The sequence below is a fragment of the Ovis aries genome, chromosome 1 (assembly GCF_016772045.2).
Source record: "Ovis aries strain OAR_USU_Benz2616 breed Rambouillet chromosome 1, ARS-UI_Ramb_v3.0, whole genome shotgun sequence".
Taxonomy (NCBI): Eukaryota; Metazoa; Chordata; class Mammalia; order Artiodactyla; family Bovidae; genus Ovis; species Ovis aries.
This window is the reverse complement of record NC_056054.1, coordinates 230,884,078-230,897,028: the sequence shown is the minus strand read 5'-3', so window position 1 is coordinate 230,897,028 and position 12,951 is coordinate 230,884,078. Positions and strand designations below refer to the sequence as shown.

The window sequence follows — 12,951 nt, the reverse complement described above, 5'->3', positions numbered from 1 at the left end:
TACCAAGCTCTCCATGAAGGAAACAGTGGGGTCTTTTCAGAGCAAAGTTTGTGCTGTTCTCTTTTAATTGCAATTTCCTCCTCCATGGTAGCCAGGAGCCTATACTTGATTTCCGTCCTCAAACCCACCTGGCAATGCACTTCAGTAACTTCCGGTTTCCTTCTGAAAAGAGGCTGGGTAGAAATAACCATACACATATATCTTGTCTATTGGTTTTGGTCTTTAGGAATATGGCGCCACAAAAGTTTTAGAATATTGAACAGGTTTACTCAGATTAAGCAGTTAACAGCTGCTTAGGTTGCTAATTCTTGGGACAACTGAGTTTTAGCATTCTTTAAAACTAAAGGGTGATATTTTAGGCATTATTTCTGAACAAAGGGGATTCTGACTAACATTTAAGGTAGTTTTGTCAGGCTGATCTTAAATGAAATGGAATAATGGAATTCAAGAATATCAGCTCTGGAAAGGAGATAATCCAATACAAAGATATTGTATATATTTTATACATGTGTGTGTGCGCGTGTGTGTGTGAACTTAATAGTTATTTAAGACTCCTTGTTGGAAAAGGAAATGGCAACCCACTCCAGTATTCCTGCCTGGGAAATCCCATGGACAAAGGAGGCTTGAGAGCCTACAGTCCATAGGGTTGCAAAGAGCTGGACAGGACTGAGCAACTAAACAGCAAACAACAACAAAGGCTCCTTGGATTAGTCCTTCCTGAGACTTCATAAACACATGTCATGGCTGCATAATAGTTTCACAATACGTTTCTAACTTCTTGCTGTTGGCAGTGAATGTATTTATGCCTAAATCTGTGGGATTTTCTTGAACATTATTTCCTTAGCATATGGATATTATTTGTTTTGAAGGAGAGAAAAGAGACCCAGAGAAAAGAATCACTTGGTGAACTGCAAAAAGACATTCCTTGTCCTCAGTCATTCTTTATGTCCTTCTCTTTTCATTAATTGGGCATGTGGCTGCTTAAATGCAGACTACACATTCCAGCCTCCCTTGCAGCTATGGTCATCTACAGCTTTGTTTTATTTAGCCAATGGGATATAAACAGTAGGCTGTATTTGTCTGGAAGAGTCCTTCTCCCCTTTCCCCTACTGGCCGAAATGCTCACTTGATGGGTGGAGATGAATAACCATCTTGGACCAAGAGATGGAAGCCCTGTGCTCTTTGGTATGCTCCAGGATGGCAGAGCAGCAAAGGAGAAGGGGGGCCTGAGTTTCTGAAACATGGGGTTCTATACTGACTGCCTTCTAGACTTCTCTATGTGAAAGAGAAATAGATGTGTATCTTTGTTTCAACAATTTTTGTTTTGAATTTTTGTGTTACCCTTGACCATATCTAATCTATATTGCCGTATCAATAGTCTGGAAAAGTTTTAATTAATTATCGTGACTCTATGGAGGAAGGCAGGATGGGTGATGGACAAAGCCTGATTGACTCTCGCTTTAAATATATTATGCCAAGGGATCTCAAACACTGATCCACAAAAAGCTGCATCAGAATTACTCTGGCAGGCCAAAAATATAGATATATAGATACAGGTATATAGGATTGGAACTAAGATCCCATGTGCTGTACAACCAAAATAAGAATTACACTGGCAGAGGCTGGGGAGGTCCCTTTCCTGGAAACTTTGATTCAATAAGTATTCTATAGGGTCCATGAACTTGTATTGGGAAAAGAGCTCCTAATATAATCCTGATATCCCAACACATTTGGAGTGTTTGATCTAGAATTGTTCTCTGCTGACAAACTGAATCAGAAGCATCAGGAAAAAAAATTTTTTTTCTCTCTCAAACACAGATGCCTCCATGGGTATGTGAGAATGAGATATAGAGATAGAGCAAGAGCAAGAGAGAGAGAGAAAGAGAAAGAGACAGAGAGAGACAGAGAAGAGAAAATATTCTGATATTCTTAATTTTGAAATAGGTGATTCCTCAGGCTTTGTGGCCCCCCTTTCTCTCCCTGGAGCCACACAAATATCACCTAATAGTCCATTCCCTCTCAGATTAGCCTGAGTTTAGGTAAACTGACAGTGGCTAGAATTATTTTTTGTTTGTTTTGTTTTGTTTACAGATTACATTTTCTGGGAGGTGTAGTCACCTCCAATGTGCATTATTACATATTGTTGTTTAGTCCCTAAGTTGAATCTGACTCTTTTGTGACGCCATGGACTATAGCCCACTAAACTCTTCTGTCCATGAGATTTCCCAGGTTAGAATACTGGAGTGGGTTGCCATTTCCTACTCCAGGATATCTTCCCCATCTAAGGACTGAACCCTCATCTCCCACGTTGGCAGGTAGATTCTTTACCACTGAGCCACCAGAGAAGCTCTTACTACACATTAATGAATCATAAATGTATTCGTGACAAAAAGAATGATAACTTAAAGATTCCAAGGCCTTGCCCATCAGAGGTTAAATTTTTTGGTCCATGCAAAAATCTGCAAGGTCAGCAGACCCAGTCAAACAGCTGTCGGTCACAGTTGGCCTAAAAGCATTCGGGCATACCACAGGTTCTCCTGGCAGCAAAGGGGATGGGGCACAGAACGTGTTACCAGAAGGCAGATTGTAGCAATGAGACATTCCAAACAGCAGTGAACAGAAAGGGGTTATGGTAAGCAGCATGTCAGGACTGAGCAATCCTTTTACAAGAGCCACTGTCACACTCACAAGTTCAGGCTGCTTGGGGCCCAGTTCTCCCACCTTCTTCTGGGAAATTAAAGGAGAAAGACTCTCCACCAGGAAGAAGCCTGGCACTCACCAGCTCTCCACAAATCTCAGCAGAGATCAAACAAAACAGAACCAAAGAACCATTTTACGACAAAATTTGAAAACAGTGCCAAGGATACCAAAGGTCTAATTCCCACTGGGTCATCAACTAACCCCAGCTGAGTCTGGATGCGTCACTAACTTTTCCAGCTTTTAACTTTCTTCTCTGTGGACTTGAGAGGTTAAACTTGGTGAACTATGAAATCCTTTTTAAGAGTTAAACAATTTTATACTTATCTAATAGGAAATGTATAGTATAGGTAAGCGCATGAAGTAAAAGCTTTCCTCTATCAATTACACATTTGCTTTTATTTTTAAAAGATAAAAATCCTCAATTTCAACGCAAAATCATCAGACAGCTGCATATGTGTATACACATGCATGCACACACCCTTTCAGAACTTTAATTTCTGGAAATTCTTTCTTAGTTGTCTAATCCCTACAAGCTCTGATGGCATCCTGTTGCTGCTGCTGAAAGATTTTATTATGCAAATATTTAGACTAGGACTTTCAAACACCCATGAACGCTTATTGCACTCTCCCAAGGAACATCATGGAGAGGGTTCAAAACATATTGAATCCAGGCACTTATTGACAGGATAGCTATGGGTCCTGATTAATAGGCAGTCTCTGAGATCTAACTCCATGTTTACTGACAATCTCTTGGGTTAAGCAGAATGGCAACCAGAAAGAGATGAAAATCTTGCTGGTTATTGTTATTACAAAATGGTCTCTATCCATCACTGCGCTTTCTCCATTGTAACCCTTCGCCTTCCTTGAGTGACATGTTAGCAATAAAATCCTCACTTCCTGAACAAACCATATAACCCTGCTACAACATGCCCTTGATCCAGAGGCCACTGAGAGAGAGAGAGAGAAAGGGGAACTTTCAGAAGTCTCAGGACATACCTGTATATCATAGAGCTCCAAAGGTTTAAGTGCCAATGGAAATTAGGGAAATGAAGAGGAAAAAACCCATACTTACTTCATCCACATGTCCGACAGCCCCATAGATTCTTGCCATTTGTCCAATGAGGTAGGGGGATCTCTCAGCAATCTCTTTCAGCATTGGAAGAAAACTGTTCAAAGCCACTGGCTTGTAGCATGCAATCTCTATGAGGATGCTTAGGATGATGTCGTTATGGGTCGAATCCTTCAATTGCCCAATTAGGAAAGGAATACACTTCTGAACCACCTACAGGAAGAAAAGAGAAGAAGAAGGGAGAAAAAGAAACAGAGAGGAAAGTTTATTAAGCAGAATCAATCTAATATTTTTTGTATTCAATCTGAACTCAACACATTCTGAGATTATTACTCTTGTTGGAATGCTAGCAAATCTCTCAAATCTGAAATTTAAAATTTACAGTAAAATTTCAGAGCCTTCAGTTTCCTTTGCTTTTTCTTTACATCTGTGCTCTGCAATTGAATTGTTAAGGCTACAAAATGCTTAAACGCTGCTACTCGCCCATAAGTCAAGGTCTCCTGTGTTATGTCTTTATCAGTAGTATTACATTTCCTCCAAACCACCCTGAGAGCTTCAGCTTTTTTTGGAGGGGGTGCCCTTATATGATAGCGTTTTCCTAAAGACTCAAGGAAAACATTATCAAGTAGCGTTCTCAGAAATTGGTTGTGCTGTCCATAATCAACTGTGCTGCAAATATTCAGAAGAACGAATTTGATCAGTAATTACATTGAATTGAAAAGCATAGATGGCATTAAAAAAAAAAGAGTAGGGCAACTATTTATTGAATACCTACTATGTACCCAGAAGATCTAGAGATTCCTAGAAGTTAGGGTAAAGGGCAGAATTTTAAAACATGGTCTAAAACACGCTCAGTCCCTGCTTGCCTACTCCTTAGACATCATCTTAGACATGCCCACCTTGTTCTCTCAACTTTAGTAAAAATGTCATTTTTCTCTCTCTCAAATTCCTCTCACCATAAGACCTTTGCACGTTATCATTCCTTCTCTGTAATAAGGTCTTCTCTACTACCTCATTTCACCAGCTAATTCCTAGTTATCCATAGAATATCAGAGGGTTTCAATTTAAAAGAGAATATAAGTATGTAAGAGATCCTTGACAATGACTTTAATTAGAGCCTTTAAGTTAGAGAAATATGGTGTGGAAATATTTAAAATAATAAAGCAGGAAAGAGCTCCTCCTTTTTCTCAGTTTTCCATTTAGACCACAAAAAAGTTATAAGATAAAAAAACTACTAAAGTAAAATAATATCTACCATATTCTCAATATCCTAACCTTTCTTAGTCTTTAAAGTCTTTATCAATATAAGGATGCAATAATTTGCATTGAGGAGAATGTGACTTTTTTGTGGAATGATGTGTCTATGTTAACACACAGACACATTGCATACTGACAATTTAATGAATTGTTTGTCTGCTAAAATAAAAGGATTACAAAGAACAACCTGGGGAAAACTGAACAATAAAAGTACAAACTATTAGTCCATTCATACTTCTCCTGTGGTTATTTCTTTTGTTTGTTGTTGGTTGGCTGTTTTGGTAAGGGAGACTTGAAATGTGACTTCCAGTATTAGGATTAAAAAATCTGATGCACAGCTCAACCTGCTGAACTCATAAATTGACCCCCTGCCAAAACCCTGCTTTTCCCACCTCTCTAGCCCCAAGTATCTCCCTTCGTATAAATGACACCGCCATCTACCTGCTCAAGCCAGAAGTCTGAGAATCATTCTTTTTTTTACAAGTTGGGGGTGCGGTGGTGTTTGGGGGTGTAGGGGAATCATTCTTGACTACTATTTTTCCCTTATCAGCCACCTTGAGCAATCACCAAGTCCTATTGATTCCCACCCCTCAAGTATCCCACAGATGAGTCCACTTCTCTTCATGTCCATTCATCCATCCATTCACTCATTCACAAATTATTTATGGAGTCCTTTCCATTTGCAAGGTGCTATTCTAGGTGCTGCAGTTAATGTTAACAAGTCTAATAGCTTGTCATTTCCTCCTCCAGGGGATCTTCCCAACCCAGGGATTGAACACTAGTCTCCTGTGGCTCCTGCATTGGCAGGCAGATTCTTTACCACTGAGCCACATGGGAAGCCCATATATATCATCCTATATACAAATATATACATAAATTTATAAATATAAATTACCCTATATGTAAATTTAAACTTGATATTCATATCCAATAATCATGGAAGAAAGGTTAGAGCTACTTTCTGGTAAATGGCACATATGAATGAACAGTTCAGTAAGGGCTGCCAGTGCTCTGGGGGTGATTGCATGTCCTTCAGGAGGAACGAGGTGAGGTCCCTGGCACCAATGGCAGAAGCATCAGCCAGCTGCTCCGGGTCAGGACAGCGTCCTCACCCTGAGGCTTTTAGAAATGGACAATGCTTACACATTTCCTGCCCCATTCTACAAAATTCCATTTCCCAGTCCTTATTCTTTATGTCCTATTCCTAGAATACCAGGGTCTCTATGATGCGTGTTTCTAGTCATGACAATTTTATTTAAACTCCAGTCATACATCCTAAGACTATAAAGAAAATTTTAAATGGAGAAGAGAGAAAAGGGTAAAGGAAGAAAGGAAAAACAAGAAAGACAGGCAGGCAGGCTCAGGCAAATACAGACTACTAGGGATTGGGGGCAGGAGGAGAAGGGGACGACTGAGGACGAGATGGCTGGATGGCATCACTGACTCAATGGACGCGACTCTGAGTGAACTCCAGGAGTTGGCAATGGACAGGGAGGCCTGGCATGCTGCGATTCATGGGGTCGCAGAGTCAGACACGACTGAGCGACTGAACTGAATTGAGGCAAAGCTGAATCCACAGAAGGAGCAAAATGAGAAGTACTAAACAATGTGACTAGCAATAAAATGTGAATAATGTGAATGAATAAAGACAGATATTTCCTGAAGCTTATCACTCACATTTAAGGGAAGTGGTGCTTTGGCCTTCAGATATTTTTGGATAAGGAGAAATATTTTCCTGACACTGTATTTCCTTAGGTTGGTCTCTATATGCTGCCTCATTGGAGCTGTTTCACATCTCAGAGAAAGCCTTCCTTTGCTGAGAGCAGAGAAGCCCGTAAGATAACATAGATAGCTTGCAGAGAGGAAGCTGACATGGCCTTTCTTCAGGCCATAAGTCCCACACCATGGACTCTGAAAGAGCTTCCAAACTGGCCTCCTCATCTCAAGCCTTTTCCCCTCTCTTCAGCCTCCTTGCTGCCTAAAACCCCATCTGCTCATGCCAAAGATTTCCCACAGTGCATGGTCAGAATCCCAGTGCCATGGCATTCCAGGGTCATTTGCTGGCATTCACTGACAGGTTTATCTGCTGCCTCTTCCTCCATGAAACTCCTGACCCAGCAACATGCCACTGACCACACACAGTGGCTTGAACACACACGAAAGTATGAGAAAACTCATACTTTCAAAGCTGATTTCAAATAGTTCTACTTCTAGGAAGCCTTCCCTCCAGCCCACTCTCACATACACACAACCTGGGGCCAGAGCACAAGGGAGGCCACTGATCCACACACTGGAATATTCTGCAGCTTATCCAGTGCTCAGTCTTCTGACCTGACACATACACCTTTACAACAATCTGGGAGGCTTGCTTTGAATTTAGAATTTTTGGTCCCTGTCAAGGAAACAGGAAGAAATGACCCCTAGCCTCCATCCCTTGCCCCTCCCTTCTCTTCCTACCCCTGGCTTTGCCTTCAAGGAGTTTCCTATGCATATCTGTGGATACTTCAGCCCATATATGCAAGCTCATATAGGCTGCCCCTCAGACCTATGGGGGTGACACTGTTGGCATGGCCTGTCCACGGGGAAACAGACCCAGTGACCAGGACTTCCACAGCCCTGGAAGCAGGATGGAGGTTTACTGGAAAGGGGTTCCAAGGTCCCAGTTATCTGGACTGTGTTTAGTAGGCAGGGCAGTGGACGGGAGCTGGGGGCACAGGCAGAGGAGCGCCAATCAGAACCGTACAAATCCAGTAGCCCAGGTGAGGGCCCGTCCCTGGCGTTTCTGTTCCTTCTTGAGCAGAATCAGTTGCTGCCTTTACTGTCTCCCAGGCAAGTCTGCTGACGAGTTTAGCATCTTGTCATTGAACTGAAATTCTGTGGACACATCTCATTACTCCAGGCTATGGGCATCTTAAACAGAGGGCCATCAAAAATAACTGGCAGCAAGGACATTTAAATTCTTGTTAAAGAATAAAAAGTCGAGCTACTGTGTGTATATACATGTGTGTATACACACTCCCTCTCAAATTACTTCTAGATTCAATGTTCTCTTTCAGTTAATTTGATTAGCACTAACAATATCTATTAATCTCCAGAAATCTCTGAAAATAACTGCCACTCTTTTCATTTACTACTTACAGCTACCATACTAACAAAATATGTATTTTGAAAACCATGGTTCTGCTCCGAAGACTGTTCTAGAACTGACTATACAGTCTATCACTCCATCTTCTTAATGTTTTGCAACTATTCTCATTTTAAACAAATACTAAGTGACCTTTGAGTGTTGTCAGCCAGAAGATGCTGTGTTAGGTGCTGGAGGATTAGGTATGTGAATAGGAATGCTCTACACTGCTGAGAGAAAATCCTAGAAAATGACTCTTTTCTAGGGACCAGACCACAAAAGCAGTTCCTCTGGGTCTGTACATTAATCAATAGAGGGCTGAACTTGCCACTTCCTGCCACTTGTCTCCATATGGTTAGGACTAGAAGTCTATGTCCTAGGGATAATGACAGATATGTTCATGTGTGTTACTAAATTCTGCTCCTTTTGTTGGCTAGACTACAGCATGGCTTTTGGGAGCCAAGAATACAGACTTAGGCCCAGAAGGCCACTTGGAAAATTGACCACCCAGCCTTTTCCTATAAATGGACTTGGAGAATTCTCTGGAGCTTCCAGCCATGAGTCACTAGCCAGGAACTGCCTCCCTCCACCTAGGAAGGACAGTTTCCTAAGAGAGGGATACTCAGTAGACAGTGATGGAGGAAGGGACCCCACCTGCTTGGGAAGCAACATCAGAAAGTCACAGACAATCTCAGCTACACAAAGAGTTTTTTTTTTTAAGGGCCAACTGTTGACCCTGCAGTCCTGAAAAGCCAGGTTATCACTAGTCATAGAAGTGGGTAGTGAGTGCATTCAAGAAAACATGAAACATTCCTGCACATTGCCTTCACTGGAGAATCTGCTCAGGGATCTCCAAGTTACAGAACGCTGGCACAGCTTTCATGCAGAAGGAAAAGCCCCCTTTTAATCCTCATTTCCCATGGTGAAAATCCTCCTTGTTTAGCCTCTCATTTCATTTGAAGTTGAATGAACTAGATGTACATGGAAAGCCTCAATCTGTAGATGTGACTGTTGCCCTGATTTCATTTTCCTCTCAGTCAGCCTTTTTCTGTATCCCTCCTGTTCCCTTTGCCTGCTGTCTAAGTAATGAACATGAGAGAGATGAGGGTTTACCTGGGATTTCTCTAGCTCACTACCCGTGTATGTCAGTAATCAAGTGCTAGCTGACAAAGAGCTAAAGGAGGCAAGGGGGTGGGGTGGGGAGGGGCAGGACCACTTTAACATGAAGAGAAGTGCTGATGGAAAACAAAGGGTTGGTCAGTGCCCTGTCAACCACTCCCTCCCACCAGTTAGGATCCTGGTCCTGGTTTTGTCCCTTCATTTCACTATGAGTGCTTCCTAACCCTTTGCTTCCTCATTCCAGGATCTACACTCAGCACCCATGATAGATCTCATTGGCTGGAATTACACTGGGCTGATGACGTAGTTCATCCTGACCTGTATGGCTTTGTGAAAGCTCCCTAACCAGTGTCAGCCCCAGATATTCTGTAAATGGCAGCCTGAGGGGCAGGGCAGTGTGACTGTAATGGCCTGTGGAAGACATGGACGTTGACCATCTGAAGATGGGAGGGCCAGATAAGATGAGGGAGGCACATGAAAAGCCACCTCACCAAGTCACTCCCTGGTACCCATCCTGTGCTTAACCTCTCCAAACTTCAACTTCTCTGTTTACAAAATGAAAAGGCTGTTGTGGGGAACAAGTGAGATGATTCCTGTAAAACACCTATATAAGTGCCTGGTATTTAACATGAACTCGACCACTACTGGTGTCCCCTTGTCCACCCTCCCCTGCCTCCTGTAACCTGGGAACACTCACCTGTGGCCTTCTGAAGTGGAGGCTGCTCAGTGACTCCCCCAGAATAAGAGAGGAGGAGGCTGGGAGTTAGAGTGCTGGACCTGTCCAGCATTGTCACTTACTGCTTACTACTGGTATGATGGGGCAGGATAACCTCTCAAAGCATCCGGTTTTTCCCCCAACTTTAACTGATTAATCCATTCTAATGTTTATATAATTTTAAAGGGTACACTCCATTTACAACAAAGCATCCATTCTGACTAGTGTAAAATGGAAAAACAAACATATTATAGAGTTATTGGTAGCATTAAGTGAGATATTAGATGTTAAAACAAAAATCCTTTGTGAATGATAAATCCTCTGCAAGTTTAGGCACTAATACTTTCGCATCTGTGTTAATAAATATTCACAGAGTGACTTCTCTGTGCCAGGTACTATGCCAGGCATTGGGGACCCAGTAATGGACAAGGTAGTCCTCGTGTCTCAAATATTTGTATCACAACCAAGGTGGTTCCCTGGTAGCTCAGCTGGTAAAGAATCCACCTGCAATGCAGGAGACCCTGGTTCAATTCCTGGGTCAGGAAGACCTGCTGGAGAAGTGATAGGCTACGCACTCCAGTATTCTTGGGCTTCCCTGGTAGGTCATCTGGTAAAGAATCCACCTGCAATGCAGGAGACCTGGGTTAGATCCCTGGGTTGGGAAGATCCCCTGGAGAAGGGAATGGCTACCCGCTCCAGTATTCTAGTATTCTGGCCTGGAGAATTCCATGGCAAAGAGTTGGACATAAATGAGCGACTTTCACTTTCAAGGTGGTCCAGAGGGAAAGAGAACAGTAGAGACAAATTCATGGCAGCGTGAAATGTGCTGTGTCAGGGATTAGGGGTAAGAAATGAGTCAGAGAGTTTTGCAGGCAAGAAAGCCACATCTAAGCAATTGTCAGCTCACAAAGGGTGGTGCTGGTGAGGGAAGATCATTCTAGATGGAGAATATGACATGTACGTAAAAACTTAGTGCCTGATAGAGAATGCCCACCTGTGATCCTTGAGACTGGATACTTGTTCGAGGTCTAAGGGTTAAAGAGACCCTGATGCTGGCAAAGATTGTGGGCAAGAAGAGTGATGGCAAGAAGGGTGACAGAAGATGAGACGGTTGGATGGCATCACTGACTCATGAGTCTGAGCAAACCCAGGGAGATGGTGAAGGACAGGGAAGCCTGGCGTGCTACAGTCTGTGAGGCAGCAAAGAGCTGGACACGACTGAGTGACTGAACGACAGCAACAAAGAAGGCCAAGCAACAGGCAGGGGCCTGGTTTTAAATAGCTTCATAAGCCCTTTCCCAAGTCTCTGGACAGCCACAGAAAGCCTGTAACCAGTGGTCTGCTGGACCTCTCTGGATGCCACACAAGGTGCCACTATCTATCACTCTTGGACCTTACCTTTTTGGGCCAGGTGACACCAAGCCCCTTCCTATAAGTGAGCCTCCTCCTGGTTTCATTTACAGCCTTGATCCCATGGGAAATAAGTTGAATTAGCTTATTCTCTCCAGATCCTCCTTGAACTTGTATTGAACCTGCCCTTCTAAAAACTGTGTGTGTTTAGTTTTGCTCTCAGGCTGCAGATAAAATGGCATGCCCAGCTATCTCCTTTCTGAAACCAGGTGCTGCCTATTAGTCACTTCTCTCTATTCCCCACATCACCTGGTCCCCAGTCTCTATCTGTGGTAGGCAGAATAACAACTTCCCAAAGATGTCCACATGCTAATCCCTGGAACCTGTGAAAAAGGGACTTGGTAAATGTGATTAAGCTAAGGGTCTTGCGATGGCAAGATAATCTTGGATCATCATCACAGGGCCTTGGCAAAGGGAAGAAGAAGAGTCGGAGTCAGGGAACACATGATGGAAAAGCAGAGGTGAGAGTGATGCAGGCCGTGAGCCAGCCTCTTGGAGCTGGAAAGGGCAAGGAAATATTCTTCTCTAGATTCTCTGGAAGGAATGCAGGCTTGATGACCCATTTTAGACTTCTGACTTCCAGAACTGCAAGGTAATAAATTCGTGTTGTTTTAAATCACTACATTTGCGGTAATGTTACAGCAGCACAGGAAACGAATACACCACCCTGTCTGTGACCCCTCACTCTGAGCTTTCTTTTACCTGGTCTAGTGATCCCTTACGGAGAAGGCAATGGCATCCTACTCTAGTAGTCTTGCCTGGAAAATCCCATGGATGGAGGAGCCTGGTAGGCTGCAGTCCATGAGGTCGCTAAGAGTCAGACACGACTGACTGACTTCACTTTGACTTTTCACTTTCATGCATTGGAGAAGGAAATGGCAACCTACTCTAGTGTTCTTGCCTGGTGAATCCCAGGGATGGGGGAGCCTGGTGGGCTGCCATCTATGGGGTCGCACAGAGTCTGACACGACTGAAGCGACTTAGCAGCAGCAGTGATCCCTTAACTCCATTCCCCACCCAAACTCTGCTGTAGCTTTGCCCATCCTTTCTGTCCTTAATCCTTTCTGAAATTCATTTCTCAATCTGTGCTTGGAATTCACTCCCAGACTACCTCTAGCTTGTTCTATCTAATATTTTCTGCCACATCTTCAATCACTTTATTCTTACTGGATATTTTTAAACCCTCCTTATTTCCTCTAAACTCCAACACCCACGCAGGCATTTCCCACACTTCCCTTCCACACACAATCCATAATAGATGTCTTCAACTCCCCACTTCACCCCTACAGACCACTGCGTCTCATGAGTCACTAGTGGGTCTCCAGCTACCAAAGGCAAGGTCAATTCCTATCTCCAATCTCCTTTAAGTCCCTAGATCTTGACCCTGTTGAGTCACTTTCCCTCTTTGAAGACCACACACATCCTTTTACTTATTTTCATGGTCTTTACTTTCTTTGATCTCTTTTGTTCATTTTTTCATTTTTAAATTCAACAACACTTTATTGAAGCCCTACTATGTGCCCAGCACTGTGGTAGGGCATTCATACAAATATGCAG

The 12,951-nt window shown here is 43.0% G+C and overlaps 1 protein-coding gene across 20 annotated transcripts in view; it reads right to left on the bottom strand.

Annotated features, from left to right (window-relative positions):
- Positions 1-12,951, bottom strand: part of VEPH1 (ventricular zone expressed PH domain containing 1) — a 676,809-nt gene that overhangs the window by 154,445 nt on the left and 509,413 nt on the right. For all 20 annotated transcript variants that reach the window (XM_060394259.1, XM_060394295.1, XM_060394263.1 and 17 more), the window contains one exon: positions 3,773-3,982. In XM_060394259.1, coding sequence (XP_060250242.1) covers positions 3,773-3,982 — 210 coding nt within the window. The remainder of the gene's footprint in view (positions 1-3,772; positions 3,983-12,951) is intronic.